This window comes from Lepidochelys kempii, chromosome 1 (genome assembly GCF_965140265.1).
Source record: "Lepidochelys kempii isolate rLepKem1 chromosome 1, rLepKem1.hap2, whole genome shotgun sequence".
NCBI classification, from domain to species: domain Eukaryota; kingdom Metazoa; phylum Chordata; order Testudines; family Cheloniidae; genus Lepidochelys; species Lepidochelys kempii.
The window spans coordinates 260113415-260125668 of NC_133256.1; the positions used below are offsets into that span (position 1 = coordinate 260113415).

At 43.4% G+C, this 12254-nt stretch overlaps 1 protein-coding gene across 2 annotated transcripts in view; it reads left to right on the top strand.

The window, feature by feature from the left end:
• The window catches only part of LOC140904886 (coiled-coil domain-containing protein 134-like), an 89458-nt gene that overhangs the window by 1120 nt on the left and 76084 nt on the right, over positions 1-12254 (top strand). For both annotated transcript variants that reach the window (XM_073327216.1, XM_073327215.1), the window contains exons 3-5: positions 5588-5638; positions 8631-8704; positions 9359-9464. In XM_073327216.1, coding sequence (XP_073183317.1) covers positions 5588-5638; positions 8631-8704; positions 9359-9464 — 231 coding nt within the window. The remainder of the gene's footprint in view (positions 1-5587; positions 5639-8630; positions 8705-9358; positions 9465-12254) is intronic.

The following is a 12254-nucleotide window of genomic DNA, read 5'->3' on the forward strand; positions in this document are numbered from 1 at the left end:
GTTCTTCCACAGCACTGTCAGAGGTATAGAATAGGTGGGACTGCAGCTTTGGGATGAAGTGGTAGAAAACCAAAGGTGTTTGGGTGGAAGGAACACATTGTGTGGTTTAATAGTACAATATCCAAAACACTAATCTACATGATACCTTTTCAACCCACATCTTGGAATTTGTAGAAATTCTCATTGAAGCTTTAGGGCCATTCACCTGCTCCTTTCCAACCAGCATCACAGTAGAGCAGGGATTAGGAGAGGTGTCTTTCCAAGAATGATCTTTGCTGGCCAGAGCATATGCACGATCAGTTTTTGTTTGCATCACAGCCCTTGCAGGAAGAGTTGCTATGGAATGTTGGCCCATTGAGCGAAGGAATAGTAAGGGAAGGGGAAGGTGGTGGGGTGCATAGAGGTCCCAAAAGCTGGTTGTTTCAGTGAACAAATATTGGATTCTCTGTTTCTGCCTTGTTACTCCCCAGATCTCCTTTACGCTTGAGATTTTTCTTGCTCTTTAAGGGAAAATACATCTCAAGATCCCTCCCTCTTGTTCTTCTATTCTGGCACATTGAATAATTTCAGTGGTGTTTTCCTATTTTGTTTGTATATATGATGCTGTTCATTGTTAGGAACACAGCTTTGTAGATTTTAATAATTTTATTCACAGAGGTTATACCGAGCACAGTCTGTGCATTTGGCCCAGTACAAACGTGAAGGGAGCAGAGAGGCCCTGAGGAGTTTACAGACAATTCAGACCTAGATACTATAGTTATAATGCTAAACACACATGGATCCAATAACTTAGGAGGCCAATGCGTGCTTTAAAGACAGGCAATAGCATAAAAAATACCTCTTCTCTATATTTTGGAAGGCTTCCTGTAGAGAGGTTTTTGGGGTAGGAACTGTCTTTTACTGTATGTGTGTACAGTGCCTGGCCCAATAGGGTCCTAACTGGGGCCTTTGGGTGTCACTGTAATACATATAATCAATAATAATAAGTATTAAAGTGGGATTGGAATGAGCTGATTTTGGTTTTTTTGGTACACTAGCTGTGGGAGGGAGGTCCAAGGGCAAGGGCAGCAGCATGGGGAAGGCAAAACGACCAGTGTGGTGGTGTAATAATTGGCCCTACAAATGTACATAATTAAGAACTCAACTGTAAAAAGTATGTGAAAGTTCCTAAAATGTCAAAGTAACTTATCAAGAATAAATGTTAATGGGAAAAGATATGAAAGGGAGACAGAAAAACTGAATTAGTCTAAACAAAAAGGCTACGGACGTAACTCAAGGATGGTGTTTGTTTGTTTTTTAAAGTGTAAAACCAGTTGTCAAGGCTGAATCCCCACTCTGTCACTTTGAGTGCAGAAGGTGGGGGCCCGTAAGGATTTTAAAAATTAATACTTGCCACTCCAGGCTTGTATTAAACTCCCAAGGTTACAGCTTTTCTCTGACCTTGGCGTGGTAAACGCTGCCACCACCCAAATGCAAAAAAAAACCCTTGGACCCAGGAAGGAGCACTTGGGAATTCCTCCCTGTGCGATACCCTCAAACCCTTTCACCCCATCCCCCCCGGGGAACAGCTGAGAAAGAAAACAAAGGAAATTAGCTGTTGCTACCAGCTAATCAAACATCACTCACAAACCTCTTAGGACACCAAAAATCCCATCCTGTTCTTAAAAAAGGTAAAATTTATTAAAAACAAAAAGAAAGGAAATACATTTGGAACTTAGGCTTTTTGCTAGATCTTAAAAGAAACAGTTACAAAAAATAAGCATCAAGATAGCTCTCTTGAGGTTCAGCTTAAAGGTTACAAGCAAAACAAAAGCATCTAGGGTTAGATCCACAAGCCAAAATAAAGAAATAAAACTAATAGTGTCTATTTAAACATGCCCTGTCCAGTGATTTCTTCTAGGTGTGGAAGATGAATTCCTGCTTATAGCATTGCTGCTCCGTGTCTTGTTCTCTGGAGACAAAGGGAAAGTTTCTTTCCCAATTTTAAAAAGTTCCAGCTTCCCATTGGCTCTTTTGGTCAGGTGGCTGCTTTTTTTTTTTCTTTACCTGGGGGACTTTTTAACCCTTTACAGGTAAAGCAAGTAGAAAACAGCTACCAAGAGGGATTTTACAGCTAACTGGCTGGCTGGGTGTCCATCAAAGGGAGCTACTCCTCCCCCCCACTTCATTTATCACACCAGAAAAACAAAATTGATGTATCAAATTCTAGGCCCAATTGGTAGACAAAATAAAGTGACGTTCTCCTGGTGTTATCCGGGCTGCTGATTTGCTAGATCACTCCAATCCTTTACTCTGGGAACCAGCTTTACCCTGCTGTGTTGTGAGAACCCCAACTCCTGGGCTATTCACACACAACTTCTGATATGTAAGCTGCTCCTTGGATTCTGCAACCGAATGACACTAGCCAATATCTCTGGTCCCAGACACAACTCTAGGAACCGCTGTCTTGAAGTGTCCAGTTATGCCTGCTAGACGCTGCAAGCTTATAGGAGTTCAACAATTTAACAAAGAAATTGATATGTACCAGGCTTGTTATCCCAAAGGGAGTCTCTGACATGCTTCAAACCAAACACGCTGCTTCAGGTAGAATAAACAGATAGATTTATTAACTACAAAGCCACATTTTAAGTGATTATAAGTCAAAGCACAACAAATCAGATTTGGTCAAATGAAATAAAAGTAAAATGCATTCTAAGCTGATCTTAACACTTTCAATGCCCTTACAAACTTAGATGCTTCTTACCCCAGGCTGGCTGGTTGCTCTTCAGCCAGGTTCTCCTCTTTGATCAGTGCTTCAGTTGCTTGGTGTGGTGTCTATAGATATAGGTTGAAGAGAGAGGAAGAGCATAGCAAACATCTCTCCGTTTTATCATGTTCTTTCTTCCCCCTTGGCTTTGCCCCCCCTCCCTCCTTCAGAGTCAGGTGAGCATTACCTCATCACAGTCCCAAACCGACCAAAGGAAGGGGGATGACTCACTCTAGAGTCCAACAGATCCTCTGTTGTTGTCTAGGCCAGTGTCCTTTGTTCCTGTGAGGCTGGGCTGGGTTTGTCCCATACATGCCCTGATGAGGTGTGAACTGCCCCTCTGCTTTTGGAGAGTTTTTGTCTGGGCTTTTTTTTTAAGCCATGAGGACACATTTTCAGCCTCATAATTATATACATGAAATTACAACCTATAACATTACTATAACAATAATTACTTTGTCAAGTATCAGAGGGGTAGCCGTGTTAGTCTGGATCTGTAAAAGTGGCAAAGAGTCCTGTGGCACCTTATAGACTAACAGACGTATTGGAGCATAAGCTTTTGTGTGTGAATACCCAGTTCATCAGATGCATCCGACAAAGTGGGTATTCACCCACGAAAGCTTATGCTCCAATACGTCTGTTAGTCTATAAGGTGCTACAGGACTCTTTGCCAATAATTACTATAACATCACAATAACAATGCTCAGTGCATCATGAGCCTTCCAAAGACACCCAACATGACAAACTTTGCATTAGATACCACACAATCATATTATAAGGATGAACATGGGGGTGTAGGGTGTTTCCACGAGGTACAGAATGTCACACACTCCTTATGTGGTCCTTAAATTAAAAAACTTTGGAAGAAAAATTGGCTACTGAATGAAGCGTCACCATCATGGCTGCCATTCCGATGATCTACAGGGACCCCAGGCTTTCATCATCCATATTCTAAAAAATGTCCTGACCAAACCAGGCCAAAAAAAAGACCCAAATGACATTTCCACCTCTATTGGTTTCAACTAAATCCCAAACACCACCTAAAATAAAACAAAATCAAATGTTAACAACAACAGTAACACCAACAGCTCAAGCCTCTCTCAACCAATTTCTTCTCTTGTCACTAAAAGGATAGTTATTACCATTTAAAAACTGTCAAACAACGGTTTTTTTCCTTCTAAAAGCTCGCTCCAGCTAATTCCCCACCCCCCCAAAAAGTTGTTTAAAATAAAAACCTTGTTTAATACTTTACCTTTCAAATCCTTTAACTGTTTTCCTTTCTTTGCTTTATCTTTAATTTAAAAGTTTTAAAAAAATGTAGTGGTATGTTTGCCATGGTACTAAGCAGGCTGAAGTCTCTGTATATCAAACTCCAGACCTGGTTTAATACTGTTTAATGTTGGACAGTGACTGGGTTATGTTAACACCTTTCGCCCCTTTATTTAATCTAAATCAATACTACATTGGAAAAGGATAAAAAAGGAGGGCGTTTTGGGAGGAACATAGGCAGAAGAAAGGGAGGTTAAAAGTGAAGGAGGGAAGAGATGCAGGCTCGGGTATTGTGAAGGACCATGATGGTGGGCATGAATAGCCTGAATTTAATGTGGAAAGTGAAAGGAAGATAACTCTACAATATTCAGTAATAAAGGTAATTGATCCTATGATGTAGAGGGGGTGGGATGAGGCAGGAAATAAAACTGCTTTCTCCAGATCCAGTGTCTCAGTATTGTTCAGTTGGTCAGCTGTTTTATGTGGAGGGTTTTTGTCCTTTTGAAGCATCAGAAGCAAAAGGACAAAACTAGAACTAGAAATACTGTTGGTGGAACAGGCCCGGTATGGCAGAAGAAGGGATTGTGGTGGACCAGTGCTCTAATCTAATGTGGAAGGAGGTGGGATACTGGATTAGAAGGCTCATCTGGTGCAGCAGGAGGTGGGATGATGGCCAAATCTTATTTTCTGGTTGTGAAAATAAAAGATTATGATGAACAGTTCTGTAACAAAAAAAAGGAGTACTTGTGGCACCTTAGAGACTAACCAATTTATTTGAGCGTAAGCTTTCATGAGCTACAGCTCAAAGCTCGAAAGTTTATACTCAAATAAATTGGTTAGTCTCTAAGGTGCCACAAGTACTCCTTTTTTTTTTTTTGCGAATACAGACGAACACAGCTGCTACTCTGATTTCTGTAACAATAGATTCAGTTTACCTCTGGAATAGTCTCCATGGGAAAGTGAATTTCTAATACTCATGGTGTTTAATTTTAGGCTAGATAATCTGTTTGGCAGTGTTCACTGCTGTAAGGGAACAGGAACAAAACTGTTCAAGGCAGGAGTTAGTAGAACATAAGAGGCTGATCTGACAGACAGTCTGTAACTTCTGGGATTCTGGGTGGTGTGCTGTATGTTTCTAGAAACAGACTTTTGTGTGAGTTGGATTTAATAATACCAGCCGCAGACACTCAGATGCTCTGGTGATGGGGGTTGGGTATGTACCTAGGTGGGTGGAAACAATTATTTTAGCAAAAATAAAAAAAACTCTCACTATACCCCCTAAAAATAAAAACACAGCAAGCAAGTTAAAATATTACAAGTTAGGCTGTATGTTTCAGCCTCTTGTGAACTGGATACAGGGAGCACCTTGTATCCTGCTCCCATAGAGCAATGTCCTCTCATTCTTGACCAGAAAGATAGGTTGGTCACATGTGAAGCAGGGCTAATAAATGGGTAAAATGCGAGAGTCCTGAACGGTCCTTTCAAAATCAGAGATTACAAGCCCCAACACTGATGATCTCATATGGACGAGATATTACGTAATTGTGGTTTATATGTGAATTGATCTTTCAGGGATGTTGCATACAGCAGAAGACAGCAGTGCACTGGATCTACCCACTGAAGGTGAGAAGGAGGTTCTGGGTCTCACTGGCAGGTTGGGAAGAGGAATCTACTGTATCTGGTCTGATGCTGATATTGAGAGTCTCAGCAACTTCACAAATTGAAGAGAGCAGCTGTTCCCTCTCGTTGCCGGGGTGCTTTGCATGCACAGTGAGAGGGGAATAGTCTCCTAAGAGTTGTTTTTGGGGGAAGCACACCCACAGCTCATCTAATCTTTGGCATTTCTGCTGCCACTGGTGTCTTTCTCACAAAAATCTTGAAGAGCTGAACTGAGAAGTAACCAGCTCTCTTCAGGGAGGGTAACAATTTTCAGTCAGTAGGAATGTGGGCTGGACTTGACGTGGTGACACAGAGGTAAAGTGTCTGTGTCACATTACTTATCCTCTGAGATGTGCACACTCCCAAACCGTAAAACCATTTAACTTATTGGTGCCTCATACCTGAAGGTTTTCATAGATTTTAAGGCCAGAAGGGACCGTTAGATCATCTAGTCTTCTGCATAACGAAGGCCTTAAAATTTTACCCTGTTACATCTGTATTGAGCCAGTAATTTGTGTTTGGCTAAAGCGCATCTTCCAGAAAGGCCCAGAGTCTTGATTTGAAACCATGAAGAGATGGAGAATCCACCAAGTTCCCTGGTAACTTATTCAAAGGGTTAACCACACTTCACTGTTAACATGTCACTGAATACTCTAACAATATAAACGGAAAAAAGTATGTTCCATAAAAGCATATAATGCCCAGAACAAACCACACAATGGAAGCAAGAAAAACCCACAACAACCCTTCATATAATGTCAAACAATATACAGTAACTTGTCGCTTAACATTGTAGTTATGTTCCTGAAAAATGCTACTTTAAGCGAAACGATGGTAAGTGAATCCAATTTCCCCAAAAGAATTAATGTAAATGGGGGGGTTAGGTTCCAGGGAAATTTTTTTCGCCAGACAAAAGACTATATTTTATATATATACACACACACATATACACAGTATAAGTTTTAAACAAACAATTTAATACTGTACACAGCAATGACGATTGAGAAGCTTGGTTGAGGTGGTGAAGTCAGAGAGTAGAAGAGGGTGGCATATTTCCCAGGGAATGCATTACTGCTAAATGATGAGCTAGCACTTGGCTTAGCCCTCAAAGGTTAACACATTTTTGTTAATGTAGCCTCACATTCTACAAGGTAGCAGGAATGGAGGGAGGGGAGATAGCATGTCAGAGAGAGACAGAGACACATACTGTGTGTGAGAGAGAGACGCGCATTGCCCCTTTAAGTACGCTGACCCCACTCTAAATACAGTACACTGCCTTTAAAGTAGATCAGCAAGTTGAGACAGCTGCTGCTGCCAGCAAGCTCCCTCTGTCCTGAGCCCTGTCGTGTGTCTCCCCGCTCTGTGGAGATGGGGTAAAGGAGTGGGGGGGAGGAGGACACCCTGACATTAGCACCCCTCTCCCTCCCACCCGCACAGCAAGCAGGAGGCTTCCAGGAGCAGCTCCAAGGCAGAGGGCAGGAGCAGCACACGGCAGTGGGGGCAGGGACAGCTGAACTGCCCGGCAATTGACAGCCTGCTGGGCGGCTGCTGCACAGGGAACTTAGGGGAGCTGATTGGGGGGCTTCTGGTCCCCCCTATTTCCAAGCCCCCACCAGCAAGCTCCAACGGGCTGTTCCTTCTGCAAGCAGTGAACAAAGCAGGCAGCTGCCAAACAGAGTTATAAGGGAGTCTTGCACAACTTTAAACGAGCATGTTCTCTAATTGATCAGCAATGTAACAACGAAACAACATTAACCGGGACGACTTTTAAGTGAGGAGTTACTGCACCCTGACTCCATCCTCTGTGTATTACCCTCATAATAGCTTTCTTGTCTGTTTGGTTTTCTGCTGGAAAACTTTTATTCTTAAGTCAGACTGAATGTTCCTTATACCCATGTAAAGCCTGTGATCTAAACATGTCAGAAATTGTTTTGGTTCTTCATGTCAAGCAAGAGGTGACCAATGGGCACAGGAGGTTATACAGTTTTTTTTTTTAACTGGGAAAGCAGTTGTCTTGCTTCATGCAACTCACCAGTTGTTTTGTTAGTAAAGCCAAAAATGATGTGCAAATGGTATCTAGTGAACCTAGTTTCTTGTTGATTTCCATTATTCCACCTCCTCCTCGTCACTAGGGCAGATGGAATAAGGCTTCCTTGCAGTTACTGTGAGCCAAAAATAAGAGGTCTTAATTGGTGCTGAGGAGGTGGAAAGATACAATTGGGACACCCAGCTGAAGATATAGGACTTGATACGCAGAATAATCACAATTGGTGTAAATAACACCTAGCTGTTATCATCAGTAGACCTCAAAGCACTTTACAGAAGAGATCAGTATCGTCATCCTATATTTGGGGAAACTGAGGGAGAAAAGTGGTTTAGTAGCACTCACGCAGCAGCAGAGCTGGGACTCAAACACAGGTCTCCAGAGTCCTAATTCAGCCCCCTGTCCACTAGGTTATTACAGTCTGGTCTGTAACAAGACCACAGGTACTATTGAAGAGTCTGGTACTAGATGAGGGCCCCTCAAATTATATCTGGTCATCAACTGTGTTCTTATCTAATCTTGGAAAGGAAGTGTGGGAAACTTGCCCTGTGCACTACTTAGGTGTGTATTTGTGCTTGAAATAAGGGGCTAATTCTTTTCCAGCCTGATATCTCTTCCTTAACTTGATATCGAAATGCTGAATTGGTGACTTGAAGTTAATTTCCTTGTAAACAGACGGCAGTCACTAATGCAGGGTTTATTATGACTTCACTGCAGAAAGATCAAGCTGGGGCAGGAGGGATATCACATAACAGCAAAGGGAATGCAGATGTTACCCTGCTTTATAAGCACTCATATATGCATTAAACACATACTCCACCTGCTCATTTGCCTGGTAAAGCTGTGTGGAAGATGTATTATGAGTAAACTCTGGTATGTGTTATTGTTACTGATCCTGTTTCTTCTGCTCAGTTCTGGTGCGACTTGTGGCGGATCTGAAGTTGGAACAGTATGTACACTGTGTGTTGGATGAAAGCCAGAAAGAGGTCAGTAAAGATTATTTCCTTGCTCCCTTTGGTCCCCCAAATTTGAAAATATGGAAAGTTACACAGTATTGTGAATGGGCTCTTGTGGAATGTCCTAAATGCTGCCGCTGCCTTCGTGACTTTGGCAATGTTGACATCTGCCCTGGAATTTTTGCCATCATATCCCCTCCACCGTGGCAACATAGCATCCTTTGTGGTTTCTCTTTTCCCTCCATTACTGCGGCAATAATATGGGCAGCTTTTTAGACCTGAAGCTGCTTGGCAGGCCTGCTCCCTTCGCTTGTGCTCTCTTCATTGCCAGGTTCATCACAAAATGTCAGGCTTCCCCAGAGCACAGACACTTGGGAGACAGCAGAGGTTGGGAGAGAGTTCGCCAGCTCCCCCATCCACCTCACATCAGCTTTGGGGGTGCAGCAGCAGGGCAAAAACCAGGAGGAGATTACAGCTGGGAGATTTGGTGGATGTGTTAGGGACAATTGGCTGGACAAACACATATCTTCCGCTGATTTATCCTGAACAGTTAAGGGGGTTCCACTGGTTTAGAAGGTCCCATTCCAAGGGGTTCATTGCACCATGAGGGGAGTTCACCATTTTGTGTGTGTTTCCCATTTTGGGCCACATCCTTATAGGTGGTTCGTTTTCTTCCCTCCCCAGTTATCTAAGGCAGCCACCATGAGAGGGAGCCTGCCTACGTTAAATCTCCTGGGCAAACTGGCAGATGCCATCCCGGGGTTAGCTGATATATTGGTGATTGAACACGGTGAGTCATGCTTCATTATATCATGGTAGCATCTAGTGGCACTAACTGAAAGAGTGAGACAGACACTAAAACAAAGAGGAGTCCGGTGGCAGCTTAAAGACTAACAGATTTATTTGGGCATCCGCTTTTGTGGGTAAAAAAACCCACTTCTTCAGATGCATGGAGTGAAAATTACAGATACGGGCATATATATACTGGCACATGAAGAGAAGGGAGTTACCTTACAAGTGAAGAACCAGTGTTGACAAGGCAAATTCAGTCAGGGTGGATGTGGTCCACTCTCAGTAATTGATGAGGAGGTGTCAATGCCAAGAGGGAAAATGGCTTTTGTAGTGAGCCAGCCACTTCCAGTGATCTTCCTGAAAACGCCATCCTGGCCACCATGGATGTAGAAGCTCTTTATACCAATATTCCACATGAGGATGGATAACAAGCTGTCAAGAACAGTCTCCCTGATGATGCCACAGCACACCTGGTGGCTGAGCTTTGTGACTTTGCCCTCACCCGCAACCATTTCAGATTTGGGGACAACATATATCTTTAAGTCAGCGACACTGCTATGGATACCCGCATGCCAACATTTTTATGGCTAACTTAAAACAACGCTTCCTCAGCTCTCGTCCCCTAGCACCCCTCCTCTACTTGCACTACACTGATGACATCTTCATGATATGGACCCCCAGGAAGGAGGCCCTTGAAGAATTCCACCTGGATTTCAACAATTTCCACCCCACCATCAACCTCAGCCTGGACCACTCCACACAAGAGATTCACTTACTGGACACGAAAGTGCAAATAAGTGATGGTCACATAAACACCACCCTATACCAGAAATCTACTGACCACTATACTTACCTACATGCCTCCACCTTCCATCCAGGACACATCACACAATCCATTGTCTACAGCCAAGCCCTAAGATACAACCCGCATTTGCTCCTATCCCTCAGACAGAAAAAAACACCTACAAGAATCTTTATCAATTCTTAAAACTACAGTACCACCTGGGGAAGTGAGGAAACAGATTGACAGAACATGACGGGTACCCAGAAGTCACCTACTAATGGACAGGTCCAACAGGGAAAACAACAGAACACCACTGGCCATCACGTACAGCCCCCAGCTAAAACCTCTCCAGCATGTCATCAACGATCTACAACCTATCCCTCACTCTCACAGACTTTGGGAGGCAGGCCAGTCCTCGTTTACAGACAGCCCCCCAACCTGAAGCAAATACTCACCAACAACTACACACCACACCACAGAAACACTAACCCAGGAACCAATCCCTGTAACAAACCCCTTTGCCTGTTCTGTCCCCATATCTACTCTAGCGACATCATCAGAGGACCCAACCACATCAGCCACACCATCAGGGGCTCATTCATCTGCACACCTACTAATGTCATATGTGCCTGCAATGTCCCTCTGCCATGTACATTGGCCAAACTGGACAGTCCCTATGTAAAAGAATAAATGGACACAAATCAGACATCAGGCATGCTAAGACACAAAAGCCAGTAGGAGAACACTTCCGTCTCCCTGGACATTCAATAACAGATTTAAAAGTAGCTATACTTGAACAAAAAACTTCAGAAAACAGACTTCAAAGAGAAACTGCAGAACTAAAATTCATTTGCAAATTATCACCATTAATTTGGGCTTGAATAGGGACTGGGAGTGGCTGGCTCATTATAAAAGCAGCTTTGCGTCTCCTGGAATTGACATCTCCTCATCAATTATTGGGAGTGGACTACATCCACCCTGATTGAATTGGCCCTGTCAACACTGGTTCTCCACTTGTGAGGTAACTCCCTTCTCTTCATGTGTCAGTATATAATACCTGCCTCGTTGATAATGGGCTGTACGTGATGGCTAGTGGTGTTCTGTTATTTTCCTTGTTGGGCCTGTCCTATAGTAGGGTGATTTCTGGGTACCTGTCTCACTGTCAATCTTTTTCCTCATTTCCCCAGGTGGGTATTGTAGTTTTAAGAATGCTTGATAAAGATCTTGTAGGTGTTTGTCTCTGTCTGAGGGATTGGAGCAAATTTGGTTGTATCTTGGGGCTTGGCTGTAGACAATGGATCGTTTGGTGTGACCTGGATGGAAGGTGGAGGCATGTAGGTAAGTATAGTGGTCAGTAGATTTCTGGTATAGGGTGGTGTTTATGTGACCATCACTTATTTGCACTTTCGTGTCCAGTAAGTGGATCTCTTGTGTGGAGTGGTCCAGGCTGAGGTTGATGGTGGGGTGGAAATTGTTGAAATCCAGGTGGAATTCTTCAAGGGCCTCCTTCCCGGGGGTCCATATGATGATGATGTCATCAGTGTAGCGCAAGTAGAGGAGGGGTGCTAGGGGACGAGAGCTGAGGAAGCATTGTGCTAAGTCAGCCATAAAAATGTTGGCATACTGTGGAGCCATGCAGGTACCCATAGCAGTGCCACTGACTTGAAGGTATAAGTTGTCCCCAAATCTGAAATGGTTGTGGGTGAGGACAAAGTCACAAAGCTCAGCCACCAGGTGTGCTGTGGCCTCATCAGGGATATCATTCTTGACAGCTTGTAATCCATCCTCCTGTGGAATATTGGTGTAAAGAGCTTCTACATCCATGGTGGTCAGGATGGTGTTTTCAGGAAGATCACCAATGCATGGTAGTTTCCTCAGGAAGTCGGTGGTGTCTCAAAGATAGCTAGGAGTGCTGGTAGCGTAGAGTCTGAGGAGAGAGTCCAAATAGCCAGATAATCCTGCCTTAAGAGTGCCGATGCCTGAGATGATGGGGCATCCATGGTT